The sequence below is a fragment of the Cydia pomonella genome, chromosome 10 (assembly GCF_033807575.1).
Source record: "Cydia pomonella isolate Wapato2018A chromosome 10, ilCydPomo1, whole genome shotgun sequence".
In the NCBI taxonomy this organism is placed as follows: Eukaryota; Metazoa; Arthropoda; class Insecta; order Lepidoptera; family Tortricidae; genus Cydia; species Cydia pomonella.
The window spans coordinates 9,526,727-9,553,399 of NC_084712.1; the positions used below are offsets into that span (position 1 = coordinate 9,526,727).

Consider the following 26,673-nt stretch of genomic DNA (forward strand, 5'->3'; position numbering starts at 1 on the left):
CAAAATACTTTCTTCTTAGGTGTGCAACTGGTCACATTCTTTGCTACTACTTACTTCGAAGCCCGAGTGAGCTTTTAAGCATTATCCGATATGGATGACCATCACTTCTTAGGATTTACTGTTATAAAATCATGGCATGCATATGTGTAAACAGGTCTCTCGCTGAAAACATAGGGCAATATGTGAGGGCTTAGCAACCTTAAAACCTTATATTGGCATTGAAGAACATGCAACGTTACGTGGAGTAAATTAATATAATAGATGTGTCCTTTAGGCCTACACCATGTAGTTAGAATAGAACAAAATATATATATTTTATTTAGACTGTAGAAGTTGGACTGCCCCAAATGTGAACCAAAGGAAAATCCGTTTCTCGTTGTCGATTTTACCAAAAATTGGCCTTAGTTTCCTATCTAAGTAGTTAAATTAGGATTAAGTAGGTATCGGTGCACCCTTTACTCTCTGATGTACCAGGAAAGCCCTAGGACAAAGAGAATCTCTTTATACAAGGAAAATAAGTCAAAAATATAACTATGACGGCGTGGATTTAAAACTGTTTCACGTCTGAGTGATGTGTAACACTGTTTCTTGCAGAGCAGGTGCACCGAATGCGGGGAATTCGGAAAGCCGACATACTTGTGTGGCGTGCGCCGCGACGCATTATCATAATTGATGAAAGCAGCCTATCTATGTGGCGATTTAGTTTTGTGTAGTATGCGCCAAATGCACAGTCTATTATTACTATAAATAACATGGCTGGCAGTCGATAATTAACAAAATTTTATAAGTGGTATTTGGTATTACATGAAAAAAAATGTTTAACCATAGAGAAGGATGGTATTTCAAAGAGAACATTATTTTACAGTACATATGGGGCTACTTTATAGCACTAGTGCGAGAAGTAGCATATTATGTTACTGTGTCGAACATTTAAAGGGCCATATGTACTGTAAAACGTTGTACGATACATGTGCGAATAGGTAATTCGCAACTCGTGTCGATTTAAAACACTCCCTTCGGTCGTGTTTTAATTTATCGCCACTCGTTTCGAATTTCCTATTTTTCGCACTTGTATCGTAATGTACTATTTTAGGTAAGTGCGCCTTATTCACAAATCCAATAACATAGGGAAAGGATAACCCGAGTATGTTTGTTGTACTTATACCTATTAAAGAAGGTCACACAGGACCGCCGTTGAGTGGCTAATGTAAATTTATTCTACGGCCCTACGTCCCTGATGAGGACTAATATATCTAATACCTACCTAGTTAGACAAATAAGTTAAATAGATAAATAGCTAGATTTCAACAGAATTCGCTTTGGACGATATTGTTTACCAGTGTATCGGAGATTGTTTAACGTCCAAACTTAACTGTAGGTTTCATCATGTCTTTGTCTGAACTCTACATTTGAACATAAACAAAAAACTAATGCAAAGGGTATTTTAATCTGTCGATTGAACAGATACTACAGTAACACAAATCATTGACAACAACAGAAGACGCGGCTTTCAGGTTGGTCAAAAAAAAACCAACGAATTCTTAGTAAAACCCACGAATTCTGAGAAAAACCGACGAATCATGTTTCTACTACTGCAATACATTTGTCAACGTAAGCTGAAATAGGTATCACATCACATCACGTAAAACTTCCATTATATTTCTTCGATTTCAAGATTTGCGTGTTTCTCGTTAGACATTGCCTTTAAGTGACCATTAAATTTGCTTCGATGTGCTTCAGTTATTTATATCGTGTCTTTATTAGGGGATGTAACATTCTCAGGCAAAGTAAGTTGGACTTTTTAGCTAGCTTCGGGCTTCGGGCACGCACCACTGCACCAGTCAATATGTAAGTATCACTTGTGAAATCATTTCCAGGGATGTATTGGCATTCAAGTAGTTTATAAATACAGTCCTGATGCACTTCTTTCTTAACTTCGAACACATTAGAACAATCGATGCCGATTCTGAAGAAAGTGCTATTATCTGTGTAGGTATAGGCCAGCTACGACTATATGCTTTTTTATGTCATTTTGTGAATAGGTCTGTTTTCTAATAAACGGATAGAATTATCGTCGTTTGCAACACTTAAAGTGAAAAAACGACACTTTGTATACCTATTCAGTTATTTTACATTTTTAGCCAGTATATTGAACACATTACATTACATAGAGCGTGCGACTTGCTATCCGGAGGTCGCGAGTTCAAAGTGTTCAAACCCCGGCTCGTACCGATGAGAGTTCACTTTCATAAAAACTAGTGTCTATGCCAATTCTTGGAATTGCCAAGAAGACCCCAGGCTCCCATGAACCGTGGCAAAATGCCGGGACAACGCGAGGAAGATGATGATATTGGTGACATTATGTGTAACGGAAAACTACTGTTAGGATATTAACTAGAATGGTAGTGTTTGTTGACGTTTGTTACATCCTTTTCTATAAAAGTGCCTGGCGGCTGGACAGATTTATTATGTACTAAAACCTGTTACCAGAGCCGAAAACTCATTTTTGTCACAGTTTTGCGACTTCAAAATTTCCGTAGAAAACTTGGAGAATTCTCTTCTCCTAGATACATAGCAAGAATTATGATGTGTAGACAGAAATGGCCACACAGCGTGCACATAAAGTCACACTATCGCGCCGCTCAATTACTTAGTTAATAACCAATAACAATCCACAAGATAATACAATAACAGTCATTATGCGACGCAAAAAACGTTTTCTAAAACTGCTACACACAATGTTGCTGACGATGTAATTGAAATGTTAATCTGTATTGTACGGAGTTTCACTGTGTTTATCGGACATGGCAACACTGATTGGGGGCTGGACCGATTATTTATTGCCAGGTAATTGAATATGACTCGTATTCAATGAATGTGCGGAAAGCAAAGGATTTTGGTATTCCGGTCTGGCATCTGGCATTAATCGTATTAATTATTGTTTTAAGTTATTATGCATGTGGAAGTGGAACAATACTTTTCTCCGCCCTTGACTATTTTACTTTTGATTGTTCTCGTCGTGACAAAAAATTTAACTTTTGTGGGCTCAATATTTCATAATATTTCACATCTGTCAACTGTCATATAGCTAATTTGACCTAAACCAGGGGGAGGAAACTAGAGCGTTCAAGCTTTCTTGGCTCCGTTCGGCTCGGCATTGCTCCGTGCAATTATTATGGTTGGCACAACTTGACGTCCGTTTGCGTGCACAATCACGGATAAAGATAATTACATGAATTTTGACAACTCTAAATAACCGAAAGGGATAGTTCCATACATTAGAAAGGGACAACATAATTCGGCCCTGAATCTGTCAAACTTCGGCTTTGTAGGAAGATTCCTTTCTGTACGGACTATTATTATTATTATTTATTCTATGCCTAAACGCCAGACGAACGCCCTTGTTACATACACATACACAGCTGTACCTACTTATATTTTACGGATATGTACGGATCTACGGATATTTTCACTCAAGTAATGATCCTAACTCATATATGCTCGCACAACCTACGGACGAATTCTCGATGACTCACTATACAATACTGTGCAAGTGTTATTTTTAACGTCATAATTTAATAGAAGTTTGACGTTTAAAATAACACTTGCACAGTCTGTGCTATTAAAACCGCTGCCAAGTTAGCTTGGTCTTACTATTAATATAACATTTCAAACGACTTTCAATTGTCACCATAACAATGTTATGAACTTCAACTTGTTCAACGTGTGAGTTTGCCATCATAATAATTAACTTAGTGTTAATTCTACATTAAGGCAATGTTTGCTTACAAGAGTTAGCTAATTAATGAATGTTGTCAAAACCGATTAAATTATTTGTCTGGAGCAGAGCAACGGTAGATGGCGCTGCGGTGCAGAACGGTCCTAATTAAACCAACTGGAGCGTGAAGAACCGTCTTCGCTCGCTGCGGATACGGTACAAGTATTATTCGCAGTATGAAAATCACTAAAATAACCACATATTTAATTAATTAAATTGAAATAACTTACTTCTTATGAACAGTGAGCTAATCGAATGCCTATAACTCAATCAAAAATGGCCACAGTCGCTCAAATTAATAAATATGTATTAACTAATATATTTAATTAATTCCCGACTCTTCTATACGAACCCGATAAGAAATCCGTTAGCAAGAAGTAGGAAACGAATCGACACGGCCGGTTCAGTGCCATCTAGCGTGATATTCGGTAAATCTTTTTCTATGAAGTTACGGATACGGACGCGAATAAATCATGCTTACCATTTGGGCCAGCTTAAACATTAGATATGATTTATCTACGTACTTTATCTACGCTTGTTTTGTGTAGATACATACACGTATTATTTCCCATAGGTTATGCGTCCAAAACGCTTCGACTTCTCATCCTAATCATTACCACTGTCTTCTCTGGCCGTTTAACAGAATTGGTGTTTCAATTATTAATATTTTGCCTTTGGAAACCTATCATAGCTTTTTTAGCTGTACCTAAAAGTTACAGAACTCTCTAAAATGGGTCCATGGACCTGCAAAATTCAGAATCTAATGAAGATGAAATACTGGGGAGCATATTTTAGTTTAGTGTGGATTACAATCAGCGTGTTAAACTGACCACAAAAAATAGAGTTTTAAAATGTTGCATATTCATTCGCACTCGTAGTTTATTTGGCGTTGTCATGAAAAATAATCTGGAGATTTTCGTAAAATTATTTTTTGTATTTTGAGTTTCCCTTTCTGCATATTAACCAAGTAAAAGTCAGAAGATAAGAGAATTCATGAATGCACAATAACTGCGCAATCGGTTATACGAGTATATACAAGTATTAGAATTTAGAGTTAAACGAAGCAATACTAGGCGCCTAATTGTGATTGATGGTCAATAATGGTAGCACATAGATATTTTTCTTGGTTATACTACTAACTATGAATCCATTCCATATAAATGATGTGTTAACCATTCTGTTCGAAAGTCGAAAACTAAATAAGGAAAAATACAAGTTTACCATGCAGTATACGATATTATAAATAACATGCCTACTTAGTATGTATAATGTTATTTATTATATATATCGATTAAATTAGTAATTGAACATGACTCTAAAAGTATAGTCATTCCAAAAAAAACTTTAAAGTGCGATATTTGTATTTGAAACAGGAACAGCGTCATCTAGCGTATGATTTATAAATCAATCTTAATATATATACCTACGGCGCGATTCAGGTTACAATACAAATTTTATCCTTAAGGCCCCTTAGTTAATAATATTAAATTAATAATAAACTTTTAAATACGACATTTTGAAATGAATTTTAAACCTAAGTCCTTGATTTTTTCCCATCGAGAAAGTCAAAAAGTCGGAAAGGCCTCAAGCCGCCTTTTACATTTTTGGTAACCGATTGCCATCTAAGAATTCCGCTCTCTAAACCTTAAAATAGTTTAAAGAACCACGCTAACTAGCGTGAAATTTGGTAACTATAGCCAAACAAACTACTTTGTCAGGAAAAAAGGCGCGAAATTAAAAATTTGTACGGTACGAATACCCTATTTTTTTAATTTTGCCGTTTTTTTCTACTGACGTAAATTGCTTGATAGACTATGAACAAAAAAGTGTGTGTGTGTGTGTGTGTGTGTGTGTGTGTGTATGGTGCATATTGTCTATGGTCTCTAATACGCAGCCTGCAGCCATAAGTACGAGCGAGAAAGAGATATGCTATCGGTTAGTTGCAGTCCGGTACGTCCGCCTGCTACAGCTTTATATTTGGAAAAAACTAAATACTATAGACTATGTTATTCAGATTCAGATATTGTGTGATGACCTTTATACTGTTTAATGGGTAATAGCTATAAAATCGCGTATAAAAGTAAAAACTTACTTTGAACTCAAACAGCGCACTTGGTAGCTGAGCTGACTGACATTGACGTTTCATTTATGTCCATGTTAAGGTTATATTTCGCTTTGAATCAGTAATCGATAAAATGCAATTTTTGCTTAGTTTTTAATGAGAGTTAGTATAAGACACAGTCAACACAATCAATAGTTTGCGTTATTTCGGCAATATGGCGTTCACCCCGTTGAGAGTGGGTTTCATGCAAAAAATTGTTCAGAATGCATTCTATACTACTATGATGAAACGACCATTGGCTTACAAAAGCGCTATTTCTTTGGAGACATTGTACCCGAACAGTTCTTTAAAACTCAGCACTCCGTCGTTTGTAAGTAATCTTATTATTATAGATTAATCTGGTATTTTTAACTACCTTACGGCCATGGGCCATAGTAACTTCTAGTTCTAGTAAGCTCAAATGGTTGTAATAGATAATATAGATTTATGTACTTTCAATGAAATTAAATCCTAAATTGTTTATTCAATTAGGCTAACCATTGCCTTTTCTTTTGTGCAATTCAGAATCCTGTCTGATTACTTTAATAAATAGAATTGCTCATTTATTTTAAAGTTTGTATTTGTCAGTTTAGTGTACCTTTTCTGTGATTATATGTACAAAAATATTCAAAACTGATTTTGTTGTACATAATGGATGTTTTTTTCATTCATAAAAATTCACAGTGATTACGTGTCAATAATTCAATTTATTCCAGAATGCTGACCCAAAGGAGAAATTCTCCGGTTTCATCCCCATGGAGAAACTGGACATCACATACAGTGCCAGCTCTGGGCCGGGGGGACAGAATGTTAACAAAGTGAGTAAACTATCATTGAAGGCATCATTTGCTACTACATGGAATATATATGAAACACAAGCAAATGATGTCACGGCCAAGTTACCTACTTTTTATAGTTCTAACCAAATTAATAAAATAGAAAAAGGCTAAAAATAACTACAGTCTATGTTTCTATATTAATGTTGTGGTGCTTTATTTCATGCATGCTGTTAAATAATTTATTTTAAATACAGTTAAATACCCTATTACTTAGTTGGGTCATACGTTCTGTCAAAAATGTTTTCACTGATAAAAAAACTATAGGTTAAGATCCCTTATTATTTATATATATGGGTTGAAAGCTTATTTAATGCTGAATTACTTACATTATAATTAAACTTAACTTGCTGTCTTAGTTTTGCACAGTTCTATGTAATATTCAGAAAAATGTTATAAAAAACCATGCAATAAATATGTGACCAGTTCGAGGTGATTTTGATCCCTAGTTATTTATTTTTCTTGTTTACATGGTTGAATCTTATATAAAATTAAAGCTGGATCTTTTAACTTTCTTAAAATATATAATGAAAATTACCCTCAGTTTGAAGGGTAAGCTGAAGTACAGACTTGTCGGAAAACTAATTGCAGGTGACAAAATAACGTTCTAATAAAGTAGGTTCATACAAATAAACGATTGTACTATTTTATTAATGTAATACTGATTCTATCCAGTCGCGTATTTGTGTGTAATGTCAATCCTAAAGTAAACAAGTAGTAAATTAAGATGCTGTTGCTATAAATTTTAAACGGATTATATTACGTTTTGATCAGTATAAAACAAGCTTTCAATTCATGGCAAACTTTTTTATTAAAATCTTTGTATTACATTTTATTAGTCTAAACCTTTGTGACAGAACTTATGACCCAACTAAGTAGTTGTACCCCAGTTGTCTGCGATGCAAATAATCTTGCACCAGTAAAAAAACAATAAAATATATGAAAGCTTCTGTTTTCCCCTCATGTATTAATATTTAAGCCCAGGCGATTTTATTTAGTGTCTTATTTTTTTTCAGGTGCATACCAAGGTTGACCTGAGATTCAAACTGAGTGAAGCAGACTGGCTGCACCCAGAAGTGAAGGAAAAGATGCTAGAATTGGTTAATGTTCATTTATTAATAATTACCTGGTGTTTATTCACAATTGTTTTGGCTCTTGTGATTGTAGAAACCATCTATTAAGACATTAAATATAATCATACTGCCAATCCCAATGGGCATTACAATGTACACTCCATTTCAACCACAGATGGTAGGATCGTTATATATGCTATACGCGTGTGCCCGTTAGGGACAGAACATGCGCAATACGACAAAGTTAAAAACAAGTTTTGACATTCCTGACAACATACCAAAAACAACGTACATAATTTGATCCGGTTATTTGTTGCCCACTATAAACCATACTAAAATTTACGGTGGGGATTAAAACAAAAAGAGACTGTGACAAGGACAAACAATAATAGCGCTTTCTCTGCTACTCTTACTGTAAGATACATAAGACCTATCTAATATTTCGTGTTCCGTCATTTCCCCCTTATCATGCTCGATCCAGTTGTACTACATTAATGATTTCAATCTAAGTAAAATCAGAACCCTTGATAGACCGAATAAAGTAATATTTCATTGCTCTCTCAAATATTGCAAGACTCAAATAGGAAATTTTGTATAACGGGCCGTACAAGGTTAAACATTATAAAGTAGCCTAACTTGCAAATTGTGTTACTTGTGAATCTTATGTAAATCATTGTCTTTATTGAGACAGTCTGATTTTGATACTATCAACAAAATTTACGTACATTATTGCAACAGTCAATTGACCATTCTTAAAGCTTGTTGCAACTTGCAACTAGATTCTGCTGGTGTCAGTTAAATGTATGACTGATAGTTCTACACTCTGCACAAGAGTTACTAGGAATTGTAGCGAAGCTAGTGGCGGGCAAGACCAAAATTTTATGTGGGCAAGGTACATTTAGCGAGGTCCTCTGGTGGCGCAAGAAATAACGAACATTTTTACGTTACCCAGATATAGGTATTTATTTGAGGCGCGAGGCCTCTCGTACCGCGAGGCCGTAGGCGAAGCCATAGTGTGGCTTCCCCTTACCTCGGTTTCTTGGCTTGTAAAAGCACGGTGCTCATGCTTGGGGTGTTCTGCCTTTTCGCCGAACTTTTTTTGGCCGAATTTCACTTGCCAACCAACATTTCGCTGACGATTCACTTTGACAACTAACTTTCATAAAATTTTTATTTGATAACGTTTTATTTGGTTGAATTATTTTAAAGCAGATTATTATAATGACTCCAACCTCTTGGGATACTTATCATTTGTCAAATCCTTCACTAGGCCAAACAAATACTCAACAAATAACCTTAAGAGCCCTTAATCCTTGGAGCGTTCTCCGATTTCACGAAATAACGCTCGATAGATGGCGTTGGCGCTCGGTACGCGAGCGCCGGCAACGCGACGCGCGTTTCAATGCAGACTAGAATAATCTTGATAGTTTTCAATATAATTTCAAGCAACATTAATTTTAGTGTCATATGATATCATATGGGCACTCTTTATTTTATTGTATATGCACAGTAGTTTTTTTTTTATGTACACTACTACTAAGTGTACAGACTACAGAGTGTACTATAACATTTGCTCTTTATTCTGTCTCTTTCACACCAATGGAAAATGAAGAAGTTACTAAATGACTGCAGGTATAAATAAAGTATATTAGTGCGATAGAGAGACAGATAGTGTTTCGTTGTCGTATCGTAAACGATTGGCATGTTGGCCACACACTTGCTTAGTGCCTAGCCAAAATACCAATCGTTTGCGTATATTAGTGCGATAGAGAGAGAGTAGTGTTTCGTCGTCGTATCGTAAACGATTGGCATGTTGGCTACGCACCCATGATACCTAGCCAAGAAGCCAATCGATTGCGCATATTAGTGCGACAGAGAGACAGATAGTGTTTCCTTGTCGTATCGTAAACGTTTGGCATGTTGGCTACGCACCCATGCTGCCCAGCCAAGATGCCAATCGTTTGTGCATATTAGTACGAGAGAGAGACAGATAGTGTTTCGTTGTCGTATCGATTGGCATGGTGGCTACGCACCCATGCTGCGTAGTCAAGATGCCAATCGTTTGCGCACATTAGTGCTATAGAGTTTCAGTGTTATTTGAAATCACGTTAGGGTTTGTATTATTATTTTTGACCCGAATGAAGTCCATCCAGGTTCTTATGATGGAGTCAGGAGTTGGTCACCAGAACTCCTAATCTACTCATTATAATTCCATCGTGCTTGGGCTCAAAAGATTTGCCCTGACGAACACCATCGATCTAGATGAGGTCCAGGGTCTCATGACGGAGTCAGGAGTTGGTCACCAGAACTCCCCAGAACTCCTAATCTACTCATCATAACTCCATCGAGTTTGGGCTCAATAGATTTACCCTGATGAGCACCATCAATCTAGATGAAGTCCAGGGTCTCATGATGGAGTCAGGAGTAGGTCACTAGAACTCCTAATCTACTCATTATAATTCCATCGTATTCGAGCTCAATAGATTTGCCCTGACGAGTACCATCGATCTAAATGAAGTCCAGGGTCTCATGGTGGAGTCAGGAGTTGGTCACCAGAACTCCTAATCTACTCATTATAATTCCATCGTGTTTGGGCTCAAAAGATTTGCCCTGACGAGTACCATCGATCTAGATGAAGTCCAGGGTCTCATGATGGAGTCAGGAGTTGGTCACCATAATTCCTAATCTACTCATCATAACTCCATCGTGTTTGGGCTCAATAGATTTGCCCTCACGAGCACCATCAATCTAGATGATGTTCAGGGTCTCATGATGGAGTCAGGAGTTTGTCACTAGAACTCCTAATCTATTCATTATAATTCCATCGTGTTTGGGCTCAAAAGATTTGCCCTGACTAGTACCATCGATCTAGATGAAGTCAGGAGTTGGTCACCAGAACTCCTAATCTACTCATTATAATTCCATCGTGTTTGGGCTCAAAAGATTTGCCCTGACGAGTACCATCGATCTAGATGAAGTCCAGGGTCTCATGATGGAGTCAGGAGTTGGTCACCATAATTCCTAATCTACTCATCATAACTCCATCGTGTTTGGGCTCAATAATTGCCCTCACGAGCACCATCAATCTAGATGATGTTCAGGGTCTCATGATGGAGTCAGGAGTTGGTCACTAGAACTCCTAATGTACTCATTATAATTCCATCGTGTTTGGGCTCAAAAGATTTGCCCTGACGAGTACCATCGATCTAGATGAAGTCCAGGGTCTCATGATGGAGTCAGGAGTTGGTCACCAGAACTCGTAATCTATTTATCATAACTCCATCGTGTTTGGGCTCAATAGATTTACTCCGACAAGCACCATCAAATTACCATTATGATGAATAGATTAGGAGTTCTGGTGACCAACTACTGAGTCCATCATGAGACCCTCGACTTAATCTAGATCGATGGTACTCGTCAGGGCAAATCTTTTGAGCCCAAACACGATGGAGTTATGATGAATAGACTAGGAGTTCTGGTGATCAACTCCTGAGTCCATCATGAGACCCTGGACCTGATCTAGATTGAGGGTGCTCGTCAGGGCAACTCTATTGAGCCCATACACGATGGAGTTATGATGGGTAGATTAGGAGTTCTGGTGACCAACTCCTGACTCCATCATGAGACCCTGGACCTCATCTAGATCGATGGTGCTCGTCAGGGCAAATCTTTTGAGCCCAAACACGTTGGAATTATAATGAGTAGATTAGGAGTTCTAGTGACCAACTCCTGACTCCATCATGAGACCCTGGACTTTATCTAGATTGATGATGCTCGTCAGGGCAAATCTATTGAGCCCAAACACGATGAGGTTATGATGAGTAGTTTAGGAGTTCTGGTGACCAACTCCTGACTCCATCATGAGACCCTGGACCTCATCTAGATCGATGGTGTTCATCAGGGCAAATCTATTGAGCCCAAACACGATGGAGTTATGATGAGTAGATTAGGAGTTCTGGTGACCAACTCCTGACTCCATCATGAGACCCTGGACCTCATCTAGATCGATGGTGCTCATCAGGGCAAATCTTTTGAGCCCAAACACGTTGGAATTATAATGAGTAGATTATGAGTTCTAGTGACCAACTCCTGACTCCATCATGAGACCCTGGACTTTATCTAGATTGATGATGCTCGTCAGGGCAAATCTATTGAGCCCGAACACGATGAGGTTATGATGAGTAGATTAGGAGTTCTGGTGACCAACTCCTGACTCCATCATGAGACCCTGGGCCTCATCTAGATCGATGGTGTTCATCAGGGCAAATCTATTGAGCCCAAACACGATGGAGTTATGATGAGTAGATTAGGAGTTCTGGTAACCAGCTCCTGACTCCATCATGAGACCCTGGACCTCATCTAGATTGATGGTGCTCGTCAGGGCAACTCTATTGAACCCAAACACGATGGAGTTATGATGAGTAGATTAGGAGTTCTGGTGACCAGCTCCTGACTCCATCATGAGACCCTGGACCTCATCTAGATTGAAGGTGCTCGTCAGGGCAACTCTATTGAGCCCAAACACGATGGAGTTATGATGAGTAGAGTAGGAGTTCTGGTGACCAACTCCTGACTCCATCATGAGACCCTGGACCTCATCTAGATCGATGGTGCTCATCAGGGCAAATATTTTGAGCCCAAACACGTTGGAATTATAATGAGTAGATTAGGAGTTCTAGTGACCAACTCCTGACTCCATCATGAGACCCTGGACTTTATCTAGATTGATGATGCTCGTCAGGGCAAATCTATTGAGCCCGAACACGATGAGGTTATGATGAGTAGTTTAGGAGTTCTGGTGACCAACTCCTGACTCCATCATGAGACCCTGGACCTCATCTAGATTGATGGTGCTCGTCAGGGCAACTCTATTGAACCCAAACACGATGGAGTTATGATGAGTAGATTAGGAGTTCTGGTGACCAGCTCCTGACTCCATCATGAGACCCTGGACCTCATCTAGATTGAAGGTGCTCGTCAGGGCAACTCTATTGAGCCCAAACACGATGGAGTTATGATGAGTAGAGTAGGAGTTCTGGTGACCAACTCCTGACTCCATCATGAGACCCTGGACCTCATCTAGATCGATGGTGCTCATCAGGGCAAATCTTTTGAGCCCAAACACGATGGAATTATAATGAGTAGAATAGGAGTTCTAGTGACCAACTCCTGATTCCATCATGAGACCCTGGACCTCATCTAGATCGATGGTGTTCGTCAGGGCAAATCTTTTGAGCCCAAACACGATGGGATTATAATGAGTAGATTAGGAGTTCTGGTGACCAACTCCTGACTCCATCATGAGAACTTGGACTTCATCCGGGTCAAAAATAATAATGCAAACCCTAACGTAATTTCAAATGAAAATGCGTTTTTCAGAAAATCGCAGCCAAATAACACTAGACCTTACTCATAGTGTTGTGTTCCTGCCGGTGAGTAAGGTTGCCAGAGCTCAACGAGGGGCGGGAGGGGGTTAGGGTCGGCAACGCGCATGTAACTCCTCTGGAGTTGCAGGCGTACATATGCGGGCCGTACGCTTGTTTGCCACCGACTTAGTATTAAAAAAAAGTAACACTGAAAATCCATAAATAAGCGAGTCTGTTAGGCATACTGTAAAAAATGAACTTTTATTAAGATTTTCTAATCGCTGTATATAGCACTTCTCGGAACTCCGTAGCTGATTACGATCGCAACGAATGCCTGACAATCGAGCACAGGTCCGTCCTCTAAGCGCGCTCCGCGCGGACTGAGAGCGGGGCGTCGCTGCTGCGTAATTTATACGTGTTTAAAAAAAATATAAATTTACGGCAATGTAGGTCCCATAGTTACGATTTTTTTTTTATAGGTTAACATAAAGTTACAGTTTGCTATAATATTATTATTAAAGCAAAATATGCGTACAATTTGCGGAAATAAAATATAATAAAACCCTGTTTTCGCCAAAAAAATGAAGAAAACTCGGAAGGTATTTTATCAGTTTTTTCAAATGAAGCTTCGATTGTTAATCATTCCAGCCCCTCGTACGAGATATGTTGAATCAAATTGTAGTCATTCATGTACCAAATGATTCTTGTTTATAGCAAAATTGAGAACCGAAACGCCACATCTCACTGCAAAATTTGGAAAAGACTCCCAAAAAACCTCATTAAAAAAGAGGTTTAAAAGAGAAAATGAAAATTTGAACTGTTGGAGCCGCTAGTTTAGGAAACGATTATTTAAGTACGTTATCAGTTTTTGAATAAATACTAATAGTTACGTCGTAATCTTGAATGAAAAAGGAAGCATTTTACAAAATACGCTCGTCTGTAGGAATAAGGACTCTTAAGTCAGTGCAACAGATTACTTTTCATATATTTGGCAAGTAATCGACTTGCGACTCTAGAGCCATTGATAGTGGCACATTTTGTAATAAGTATAGCTGCAGACATCTCATACCTGACAGAGCCCAGTTAGGTGCGACGACGAGCGAAGCAAGGAGGAGCGTGTCTGGCTAACCGAGACAGAGTTGACATTTTAAAAATAAAATATATAACACAAGTCTAATGGAATAAAAGTATTATATGTAAAATAATGATGCGAATAATTGGTTGGGAACTGATAATCGGCAAATCAATTTTCTGTGATAATTTAGAGAACCCAAGCTTGGACTGTAGCATGGGATTTGTGATTTATATTTAAGAGCAATTTTTATATTCTTATTCATATATTTCAGCATGGGAAGAAACTATCCAAAGAAGGGTACCTGATCATCCGCTCGGATGCCACGCGCTCGCAGCAGCTCAACTTAGCAGACTGTCTCCAGAAACTTCGTACTCTTCTGAGAGATGCTGCTGTCACGCAGCAGACGCCTTCGCCGGATACTCTCGAGAAAGTTAGGCAGAGGTGTGTTTCAAGTATTTCTATGCAGTACTGTTGGTTGGGATGGTGTTTGTGTATATTTCTGGATAGACAGCAGCGATTATTGCTTTTCTAAAAGAAATACATTTCCACCATACCTATTCATACCTATTCTAAATTTTTAACGCCTTTTTAAATAAACGCCTGTACTAATTCAACGAGCAATTTTTTACGATAGTTCCATTCGCATTTTGTTCTACAGACGTAAGGACGTAACTCATACGTGTCAGTAAAGGGTCCCTTGCAAAAACCAAACGTAACGAAAATGCTGATCATGACCCGACGCGAACGATGATGATCTTGCTCCTATGGTACTCTGGTGGTACAGAGGGCCTTTACACCACGCTCCGTCCTTCGACACCCAGCAGCACTTCTAACGTAACGTCACTCCGTAGGAAGCAGCTACGCACTCAACAATAGGTCGTGTATATACATGAAAATGTCAACTTCTTACCATGGTTTAGGTAAGAATTCTTATTACCTAAACCATGGCAAGAAGCCTTTACAAGGCAGGGAACATATTTCCCACCTGATTTTGAACTTTATTTCAAAGTTATAGGGTTCAATTTAGCATGACACCCTTATAGACGGTTAATTTACGTGTGTGTAGTACCAATCATTCCTTTCACCTGTACAGACTTGCAATTATTGACATTATTTTGTTGACAGGCACCTGAAGGCAGCGCGTATGCGAGTGGCACTGAAGCGAGAGGACGCAGCGAAGCGCGCGCAGAGGCAGCCGCCGACCGTCGTCGACTTATGATTCTTCCACTAATTGGCCGCGTTGCACTAGGCTGCAGTACTTAATATGACAATGGACTAACATCTGTACATGTATCAGTGCTAACTTTCTGATATACAACGCCTAAGCACGCTAGTTTACTCTAATCACATGTCGAGAGCCGATCGCTTTGGTAAGCGCGACGACCGCATGCAAAGACAGTGATTTTGGGTTGTGGACGTTTGTTTGTACGGATTGGCGTATCTGAGGGCCTACCGCGAACACCGAAGCTCACAAATAACGGGCATCTTTCTCTGTCACTCTAATTAATAGGAGTAAAACGAACGTTAATAGTAGTAAACGAGGAACGCCTTAATAGTAGTAAACGAGATGTCCGCAATTTGCGAACTTCGGTGTTCGCGGTCTGATATTAGGAAATATTTCTATGTGTTTTATGAGAAGATCAGAAAACTGCGAGTAAAGGGACTGAAAAGTACTGCTACCAATTTAAATGTTCTATTAGATGTTTGTCCATTACCATTCCGTCTGTAGGCCAGTGTCCAAGAAAACCTCAGCTATTTTGAAAGTAATTTATTCAGTAGCGTGTTCACTGCCAGATATACCTTGCGATTTATAGAGAAGTGGAAAAATGTCCGTTAAAATAACGTACTTGTGAATTACAATTATGACTGTCAAAATACCTGAGAATTGGTGGCAGTCAGCTTGTTTTTGGCTGCCAAACGCGTCCAGTTGCCATTATCTTTAGTTATTTTACTTTGAATGTGTATTTAGCATTTAGATATGATATTAATAAAGGTTAAAATTGTTTATTATTATTTTGTTTGTATATATAATTGGTCTGCTTTACTTTTCGAAACGATTGGTTTCCTAAAACGAATGTACTTATCTAAAATAAAGTTAAGCTTGAAATACAGGAATACATGTTTGTATGCCCGGGCGCAACTGAAATGGTCAAATATTTTTCATCACTTAGACTTGAGCAGTGATGGGAAGGTTACAAAAAATGCTTTACATGGATAGCATTTCTTTGAAACGTGATAAAGTGCTCTATTGTCACGCCCCGCCACTGTTGCATAGGTACATATTTTTGTTATATTTGTTCTTTCAGTATAGTTGTCAGAAAATGAACACTACGACATTACTATTCTAGGAGAAAAAACAACAACCTGCGGCGCTATCATGGCCGCATTTTTATCACTTGTCATGTGTCGCTTTCTCGTCGTCACTTTCTCACTTACCCACTTGTTAAAACGTGACAGGCATGATGACAGATCATAAAAAACCGACCATCTTAATCAAAGAATATAATACTCACTAGGAGATCTTGATAGCCCTAGTGATTTTTAATTTTACCATCCAATCTACCTGCATCGTTTTATAAATAGTCAGTCATGTTAACAATCTATTCAAATCTATTGTTTTTGGAAATATTATGACCTATTTGCTTATATACTTACTTTACTCTTTGATCCGAGATATGAAGTCGTCGTGAACGCACTATTAACTGAAACACACCGAACTTGTCAGTACAAAAAGGCGCGAAATTCAATTGCTTTAGGTTCTTGACAGGTTCTAATTCTGGGTAGACACGGTAGACATTTCATCGCGCTATTTCTACTGTCAAGGTCGCTGTGCCAGAGTACAGTTCACTAGTTAACGTCAGGGGGGGGGGGGCAACACTTAGAAATGTAGGTAACATTAGTAATGGGACCCGATAACCTACTTTTGCGTAAAGTTGACTACCGATTGTGCAAACTACATCACCAGATGTCACTATAAAATTGGTACAATTTAAAAGCATGAATATAACATTAAGAAGGTTGCATATACCTTGTATGTTAAGACCTATCTTTATTCATAATGTTGTTTACTGTCACAAAAAATGCAAACAGAGATATGATTGATATGTACTTATTATTTCTCTATTAATTTTAAAGTGCTCAACGAGCTCAACGAGGGGGGGGGGGCGGGTTTAGGGTCGGCAACGCGCATGTAACTTCTCTGGAGTTGCAGGCGTTCATAGGCTACGGGGACTGCTTACCATCAGGCGGGCCGTATGCTTGATTGCCACCGACGTAGTATAAAAAAAAAAGTGCAGAGCAGAGCAGAGTTAAATCGTTGCAAGCATTATACACGAGTCAAATTCAAATAGGGAAATTAGAATCCCAATACTTTCAATGTGTTCAAGACAATGCCGAGAGGTTTAGATATTTTCGACGGTAATTAGAAAATACCATACTCCTTAGCGCTCATGCAGCAATTATTTTAATTTTGTTTACGACAAACATGTCCGATGACACTCTGCCAAGATTTGTGCAATTTGATTCCGCTAAGTAAGACGATGTAGAGTGCATCTATGGAGGTACGTGCGTAGACAAGACATACGTCCTATGCCTGTAATTCATTAGTACAAGAAGGAAGGAGTGTGAATTGTTTACGGAGCTAGAGAGCGAGAAGAAATTACCAGAAAGTCCAGTTGGATGTTAAGGTCAAAGAAGAAACGCTCAGTTGAGAACTAGGCAGGTCAGTTTTGCGCACATCAAATAGTTCTAAGTCAGACTGAGACACAAAGTCACAGAAGACGAAGCTAATGCAGCTTTGTACACAAAGATGAACAAAGGTAAAAAGAAGAACAATTCCAAACAGAATCAGAAGCTTCAAGTATTTACAACACCTAGTCTATTATTATCTTGTATACCAAATTGAAAACAATAAACTTTTACTTGCATTACTATAAAGTATGTATTTTTTTTATTCCATTCTTTTAAAACTTTTCTTCATAATATTAGGTCTACTTGGGTGGCTTGCAAGTTAGTATTTTGCCTCATATCTTGTAAACAAAAAAATATGAAAATTACAAGAAATCAAACAAAAATTTACTAGTACACCGTTCAAGTAGACCTAATATTATCTACATACGTACTCACACATACGAGTGCATATGTAGATGTGCACGCACACATATATAGCTTGTTTCGGATACAAAATAGAGATAGCGCTTCGAAATTACTTTCCTTAAAATGCTTCAAACTCACTACTCACTTTTCTCTTTTGTTAACGCACTTGGGATTTAACCCATCCAATGTTGCCAAACTAACGAAGTAACAATTGGTTACCACGGCAACGCTTGAAAACAAACAGTGAGTTGTCATTTGCAAATTAGGAGGAAGACGTGGATACCAAAAGAATTTAATTGCAGTGTCATAATGTCGTACAGAGATTTACGAAGTAAGTATTTAAGATTTCGTAAAATACAGGAATTGTTTGCCTTTTGTACTTTTACTTATTATATTATGGTTTCATATATTTTACCTACCTAACACCAAAAAATATAAATTGTAGTCGTCCTAACTGTAGATACCTACTGAGGTATCTTACATATTTACAGTACTTACCTAGTACTATATCAAACTACAAAGGGTGTTGCAAAATCACATCGATTTGAGGCTTTATTGGTATCTCTAGCTTTAAAATGTAATAAAATTTAAGAAAAAAATAGATTTCAGCGAAGCCATGCGCGCTCTCGGCTACCCCCGCCAGATCAACATGGAGAGCTTCCGCAACCCCAACTGGGAGGCGGTTGAGGAGTGCACACGCTGGCTGGCGGCCAGGGTTGAGCCCGATGTGGAACTCCGTGGTGGCCGCGCCGACGCCGAGCAACGGGTTGCGCTCGTTACACATGCGATAGCACTCTTCGTAAGTTGTATTTACAAACCTTATTCAAGTTGGGTCCACAGCTCACGGGTTCAATTGATTGACATATTGAGCTTTCGCAACCCCAACTGGGAGGCGGCCGAGGAGTGCACCTGCTGGCTGGCGGCCAGGGTTGAGCCGACGTAGAACTCCGTGGCGGCCGCGTCGACACCGAGCAACGAGTTGCGCTCGTCACACATGCGATAGCATTATTTGTGTTTGACATTGACAGCTTTAGCCAAGCTGCAAGTTCGAGTTCATTGGTATATCACTCCTGCACCTCACTGGTCTAATTAATCAACACAGAAAGGTTTCTCAACCCTAATTCCACAAGTTGGCTTGCGACGAGTGTCGAATCTGAGGTACTAAGTTTACCTACTCTTGGCACACGGGGCGTAAGACGTAAAAAACTGTTTGGTTTGATTAATCGCTTAGTTTCGTTTCTATTAGCATTCCCGAGCGAACCTGAAGTTGAACGGCAAGCGCCTGTACGGCGCTGACGGCTGGGCGGTGCGCGAACTGCTCAAAGTGGCGTCTCTGCTTCGCGACGCCTTGCAGGCGCCGCCGCCTGATGAACAGCGGCCTGACGTACCCTTGACTTACGACGTTACGAGTCGGGTAAGCAATCCATGAATCCATAGCTATATTTAACTACCATCTTATCTAATGTTAAACACCATTATGGGATGGATTACGTAATTTTTTGCGGATATAGCCGATATAGGCCTTGGTCTACGATTGACTCCATGTAGCGGTCTACGGATCATTGACGGTTCATTTCCAGTAGAAAATGCAGTTGTTACAATAATGTGCTAAATAAGTATCTTTACTGTTGTTTCTGTTACAGCTGGGCGAAATAAAACAAGCAAGAGCCCTAGCAACTGACATCACAGCTCAAGGATCGTTTTTATTCGACCTGCTTGGTAAAGAAGCAGAACGTAAGGTGAGTCACAACTTGAGTCTTAACTCATTAGTACTATTTACCCGACTGCCAAAGGGAGGAGGGTAATGTTTTTCGAGTGTATGTATGTTATGTATGTATGTATATCTGTTTCTTTGTGGCCTGATGGATTTTGATGTATGAGGTATCGTTAGATTCGTCTTGATCACGGGAGTGTCATAGGATGTTTTTTTGGGGTAGGTAACTAAAAAGTTATAAATAAAAAAATAAAAAATTTAAAAATTAAAAAACCCGACTGCACACTAAAAAACAGGAAAACAAGCCCCACAAGAATATTGTTGTTGATGGTAAGTATCGCAGGCGGGAACCAACAACCAAAATGACTATAAGTAACCCTCTGTTGGTCCCCGCCTGCGATACTTACCATCAACAACAATATTCTTGTGGGGCTAGTTTTCCTCTTTTTTAGTGTGCAGTCGGGTTTTTTGTTTTTTTATAATATTTTTTTTGTCAGGAAGTCTTGCGATATAGGTACCTACATTCCATAAGTTCATACGAAAACTCTGCTGAGTCAGTCGTAGGTAGTTCCCATTCCCGCTCGTCCTAGCAAGTTGAGTTTCATATACATAGGTTATTAATGGTAACAATTGGTTTACAGGAGCAACGTGAACAGGCTCTCGCTCGTCCGCTGGACATGTCGGCCATGGAAGCATGTCTACGCCGTGCGGTAAGTATAGCCTTATGTCCTTACGATTAAGTATAACAAGTACCTGGGCGACCGAGCTTTGCTCGGTTATAACTATTTATTGTAATATGGTGGTGTATAAGTGATAATCTTAATTACATTTTTTTACTAAATTAAACTTGTCTAAAACAATAAAAATTAAAAAATTATATATAAACTTGAACATATAAAAAAAAACAAAAGTTAGTCACCGGGCGAGATTCGAACCCGTAACACTCGTTTCTAGCCGTCCGCGTCTTAACCCGCTGGACCAGACGGACAGTGGCTTGCAAAACGAAATTAGCGAAAAACAAACGCATCGAAAACACGCGTTTTCCCAAACATAAAACTAATCTAGATCGATTGTATACCCCCAAAAACCCCCATATACCAAATTTCAGCGAAATCGTTAGAGCGTTTCCGAGATCACAGAAATATATATATATATATACAATAATTGCTCGTTTAAAGGTATAAGATAAGATATACAAAACCTTCGGCTACCCAATTCTTTTCTTTTTTGTCTTAATGCAACATTTAGGTGGAGACAGCGGCAGCACGAGTGACGGACGCGCGCGAACGCATCGACAACGTCGCGGCGTCCGAAGCAGCGCTGGATGCGAAACTAGAGCGCAGGCGAGCGGAGCTGCAGCGCGCTGAGAAGCGGCTGCTTACGGTGCAAAAGATTAAGTAAGTCTTTGCTGTGAATAGGTGAGTTTGAACAAGTAAATATCTATAGGGCGTGTTTGACAACAATGCAAACCTAACGGGGTTGTTGGTCGCGAGTCTCTTCTTACTTTTCTTACTTAACGATTTTTTTTTTAAATTGTTACTTAGAGAAAAGTGCAATTTAAAAAATGTACAAGTACTCCTTACTATAATCTAAGTATAGGCCGTGTTGTACGTATTATAACTAATATAAGTAATAGTAAGCAAAGTGTGATATTGTGAACTACTTGCATTTTTATTTTGCTACACCCTTTCCAGGGTTCATGTATGTAACATATATTGGTATGCAAATAAATCTCTATCTCTATCGGGAAGACGACAGTACTTCGACCTAAATTGGCGCGGAAAGATAAAATACTGAGTACTTTACCGATTCCGTACTATCAAGTCAGCAAAGCACCTAAGGAGCAAGTTTTAGCAGTTGAGAACGGCAGCAAAGAAGGTACCAAGCAGCGAGGCAACCAAAGACCAGCAACTAAATACGACTACATATTGAGGATCGCACAAAGACTGTTATCAGAACTGGTCATGATGGTTATGTAGGCCAGTCAGATTTAATATAATTTCTTCTTAGTAATATTTCGCTTGTTCACAGACCGGCATATCAGGGCGAGTTGACAGCTCTGGAGACCGAGATCGAGCAACTGTGGGACCAGTACGTGTTGCGCTACCGCTGTGTTGAAGCGCTCAAACACCAGTTGAGCGTGCTGGAGACTGCTCAAGCTGAGGTCAGGAAACAATGGCGTAAAAAGAGCAATAAGTTGAAATCCCAAAATGTATACTTTCCTATAACGTCATAAAGTCAACATTATAAGAATTCAACATTCTGTATTTTTTTTTAAATCGTCTTTCTGGTAAGTATACATTTTGGGATTTCAACTTTGTGAGAATTCAACTTTTTTTTCCTAAGGAATTTGATAACGTTGTCACCTTTTGACGATTGGGTATCAAAATTTGCCGGTTTAAATTTAACTCTGTTAAAATGACAAGGGGTAAAAATTGGTTTATGGATCTATTACGTGTAGGATGCAGGTCATCAGGAGGTTGGGGCGACAGTAAGACTTAGTGACGCAGCGCAGGGCTCTGTCAATCGGCTTTTTCTACTGAGTTGTTGACTTTTCACAGAGTGGACGGGATTACCCTATTTATCTAGGGTTGCCAACTATTTTTTGGTGGAATATAGTATTTTCCAGAATAAGGCATTAAAAATATAGTACATTTCAAAAAAATATAGTATTTTTAGATAAAATGCTTAACGTAAGTGTAAATACGTTTAATCATACTTACTAGCACTCTGTTAAGATTAGTTATGGTAACGATTTTAGAGCAAAAATGTAAAATTGATAGATTTAGTCGTTGAAATTGTACTCCTTTTGTTACGCAATATCTAAATAACAAGTATTGGTTTCTATTAGCACGTCTTCTCATTTTGCCTTTTAATAATGAGGTCGCAAGCGTGCGTCCCCGGTAATATGTGACGAGAAGGGACAGTTTTTAAAAATTCATCAAAAAACTATGGTAGTAAATTATACAAAATTAAGTATAAGAACAGTTTTAGCAAATATTGTAGATTGTTTAAGTATCAAAATTACGTTGAAATTAAGTCGATTTTCAGAGAAATTGTCACTTGTTTTGAAGTTAGTTCTGGGGAAAATTGATTACGTCTAACTTTCATTCAAATAACTAAATTCAAATTTATAATAACAAAAATGTAGTTTATTAAAGTTGAAGTACAGGATATGTGTAATACAAAATTACCATTTTTAGCAGTCCAAACTTTACGAAATTTACAAATAAGATCAACAAAATCAGTGCTTTACGCGCGTTTACCTAAACGTCCATCAGAAAAACAATCATTACTAATTAAATGAGTCTATTTAAAAAAAAATTAAAGGTAACAAGACGCGCTAATAGAAACCAGTACTTGTTATTTCTAATAGTTAACAGAATTTGTACAATTTCATCGACTAAATCTATGAATTTGACATTGTTGCGACTACAATCGATAACGGCCTCCTAACTATTCCTTTTGTATAGACCACTCTCTGTTATCAAAATCATCCTATTCCTAGACTCCAGCTAACATGCCATCAGTTAGTCATATATGTAAAACTGCTCACTCGTCATCTCATACGCCCAGTAATAATAAAGAGTAAAAAAAAATCTTTTTAATAACAATATTTATTTAAAGATAAATTTATATATTTTATTGAGCTTTGTGAACTTTTTAGTAATGTCTAATTTTTAATAAAATGAGACAACGATTCAGTAAATTCATACTGAATATTTATGACAATTTAATAGCTCACTTTTTATTAAATGTATGTCAGCCCTGTTGCATTCCTCACGCCATTTTGTCTTCATACTTGAAATAATTTTATTTGATTAGAATTAAATTGATAATCGATCTTGAACAAATTATTAGGATGTCGGAAATATAGTATTTTAGCGTACTATATATTTTTTCAACAGTATATAGTACAGAGAGCCAAAATATAGTACAATACTATATAATATAGTACGGTTGGGAACCCTATATTTATCATTCATCTGTGACCACGGTTTTACTCTCTTATATCTCTTACAACAATGGAAAATAATTTGTCCCAGGCGGCTGAAGAACAGCAGGCGGCTATCATGCAGCTCATACACAAATACGAAGCAGAAGATGTGCTGGGGAAACTTAGCGAATCAGGTGCAAATCATTATATTAATTAATAATGCCTTTTTATTTTTATTGGGAAAATAAACACAAATCGGAAATCGGGTACGAAGAATGATTGTCTTGTTTATCAAACATGATCAAAACACAAAGCATTTGTTTTATATTACGGCACTTTATTTTTATTATCAGATGAGCTAGACTCAAGCGACGACGCAAAAGAGTTTGAAGCGAAACAGCCACGGCCGGCCACGAGACCCAAGACACGTCTGCGTATCAAAACTGCAGGTCAGTACTTTACCAATACCAACACATAATAGGCGATTGTGGTTTTTCTCCAAACATTGTACCACTGGCCAGGGAGGTACCTAATGGCTCTTCTATTAGGATTGCTGGGTATATCAATGTACTTATTTTGTACTGCTCATATCCCGTTATCCTTAAGCTAGCTAGCTAAATCGCTTTTTGTTTCCACTCAAAGAAGTGGGTGAAGCGGAAATGTCTTGCCAGTGCTGGCAATCGGGGAAAGTGACGAGTTTATAGAGAACAACGTCCCCAAAGTGGAATCAAAGTCGGGAAGCAAAGACAGAGACCCTTCCTGCCTGATGGTAAAATTGTGTTCGTTTGCAGGTACGGGTGCCGCGGAGGCTCGACGGGCTTTCGGCAATATGGCGGGTCGTGACTCGCTAGACGAAGTGCGGGATGAGGACGACTCGCGATCAGACTCCGATTCAGACCACGCGCTCTACGGTAAGACGATTCGTCTTATTCGACCCACGACTGCGCGTCTGGTGTTACTATCCTTTTGTGGGCTTTTCTACGTTAAATCTTTCGGAGTAAAATTAGTACAAACGGCTGCCGCTACCGCTAATGTGCAACATTCCGTAAGATTACACTACATGTGTTTGTGACAATCAGCGCCGCTTTTCCCTCCTCCGACTTCGCACCTTGCCAATAGGCAAATGGTATACTGATGCAAGTCAGTCTGCCAGTCTAATGTGCCATAAAAGGATTAGAAAAAAGTTTAACGTACTTTACTAATTCACTGCTAAGTTACGGTCGTACCCTGTGGTCGTACCGCTACGTCGTAGACGATAATAATAATAAAATGTTTAGCGAACACACGTAGAGGTACAATTTTAACTATAAAACTCCCGTGAGTCTCGAATATATATTAAAATTATTTGAAACGGGTCGCGCACGTATTATTAATTCGAATTAACGCTAATTTGACAATGTGGATAAAGCTGTTCGTTGTGGTACAATCGACAGTGACGAGATAGTGACGTCCACTCCACAGTGGCCAATTATGTCTATCGTAACCAACTTTGCTATCGTAAAAAATAAGGATTTGTTCCGATATATTTGGCCAATTTAGCCGTGACTGTCTAGGTAATGATGTTGACTGCACCTGCAACGTATGGAGGCCAGACCATTACACGTACTTATGATGACTGTCATATGTATAGGTCACGATGAGCCGGCGTCGCGCTGGTCGCGCCCGCGCCCCGCCACGCGCACCATTGCCGCTGAAGACGATGATTTCGCTGATCTCATTGAAGGTGAGTTATTAACATGTATACGTATGTATGTATAAGTATCTTAGTTCCTTGCGTGGGTTTGAATCCATCCGGGCAGCTACAGAAAAATCCAAATTCGAAATACGTCCGTTTGCGACGCGCGGATTTGTCAATTCTAACCTTTAATAACATGACAATACGAGTCAAGGCATGCGTCTTCGTGAATGACACGATCTATAGTGATTCGCAGTAATATCCTTTGTACTTTGTACCTCATAGAATGTACTTCAATAAAACAAGCCACTTGTAAAAATATTGTCTTTTTTAGGAGTTGACGGCGGCGACGGTGGCTCGCTCAGCAGTTCTTCTGAGAGCGAACTGCGACTGACGAGCGCGCGGCCCAGCGCTGCACCCGGCCGCGCTTCCGTGCTTAGCGATAATGAATTTTGAACTATAATTGTAATATCAGTATGGGTTAATATAGCGTGATTGATTAACAGTTTGTTTTTTTTGGGACACTAGTTAAGTAAGTTAAGTCGACAAGTTCAAAATGGTGAAAAAATAGAGATACTAGGTACTCCTAAATATACGTGTACCTCTTTGGATTCTGAATGATATATATAGAAATGATTGAGTATTGAGAAACATATATTCAAAGCAAATGTACTCCCTTTGGTCGTGTCGTGTTTTAATTGATCGCCACCCGTTGCATATTTCCTACTTTTCGCACTTGTATCGTAATGTACTATAACTTTTTGATTTTTAATTGACCATAAACTACGCACTTCGCGACCTATTTTTTTACCGGCAAAGTCGACTTTGCCTTCCATTTTTGAGAAAATAAATATTGATATTTTTCCATTTTGCGACTTTAAAGTCTTGTCTTTTTATAATTTCCCATTTTATAGTGTCCCATTTATTGTGATAAATTGCTCATTTTCTTTATATTTAACTAGAATTTGTTGTAAAATCTTATAAAACTTCGTCCACAATCTTATTTCGATGCAATATTGATGC

The 26,673-nt window shown here is 38.6% G+C and overlaps 2 protein-coding genes across 2 annotated transcripts; both read left to right on the forward strand.

The window, feature by feature from the left end:
- The first annotated feature begins 5,904 nt into the window (after positions 1–5,904).
- Positions 5,905–16,239, forward strand: LOC133522039 (large ribosomal subunit protein mL62). Its single transcript, XM_061857214.1, has 5 exons — positions 5,905–6,210; positions 6,596–6,697; positions 7,732–7,815; positions 14,501–14,670; positions 15,355–16,239. Exons 1-5 carry the CDS (start codon positions 6,055–6,057, stop codon positions 15,446–15,448), a joined length of 606 nt encoding a protein of 201 aa, XP_061713198.1. The 5' UTR covers positions 5,905–6,054; the 3' UTR covers positions 15,449–16,239.
- Positions 16,240–18,284: 2,045 nt separating this feature from the next.
- On the forward strand, positions 18,285–26,153 carry LOC133522048 (clusterin-associated protein 1). Its single transcript, XM_061857226.1, has 12 exons — positions 18,285–18,655; positions 18,927–19,123; positions 19,571–19,738; positions 19,968–20,063; positions 20,680–20,748; positions 21,287–21,435; positions 22,070–22,202; positions 24,085–24,169; positions 24,329–24,424; positions 24,767–24,886; positions 25,606–25,698; positions 25,985–26,153. Exons 1-12 carry the CDS (start codon positions 18,634–18,636, stop codon positions 26,104–26,106), a joined length of 1,350 nt encoding a protein of 449 aa, XP_061713210.1. The 5' UTR covers positions 18,285–18,633; the 3' UTR covers positions 26,107–26,153.
- Positions 26,154–26,673: the final 520 nt, after the last annotated feature.

Coding starts and splice junctions, on each gene's coding strand:
- LOC133522048 (XM_061857226.1), top strand. CDS start 18,634: ATGTCGTACAGAGATTTACGAA. Junction 19,739..19,967: donor CTTACGACGTTACGAGTCGG/GTAAGCAATCCA, acceptor TTTCTGTTACAG/CTGGGCGAAATAAAACAAGC. Junction 24,887..25,605: donor TTCAGACCACGCGCTCTACG/GTAAGACGATTC, acceptor TCATATGTATAG/GTCACGATGAGCCGGCGTCG.
- LOC133522039 (XM_061857214.1), top strand. CDS start 6,055: ATGGCGTTCACCCCGTTGAGAGTGGGTTTCATGCAAAAAATTGTTCAG. Junction 7,816..14,500: donor AGGAAAAGATGCTAGAATTG/GTTAATGTTCAT, acceptor CATATATTTCAG/CATGGGAAGAAACTATCCAA. Junction 14,671..15,354: donor CTCGAGAAAGTTAGGCAGAG/GTGTGTTTCAAG, acceptor TTTTGTTGACAG/GCACCTGAAGGCAGCGCGTA.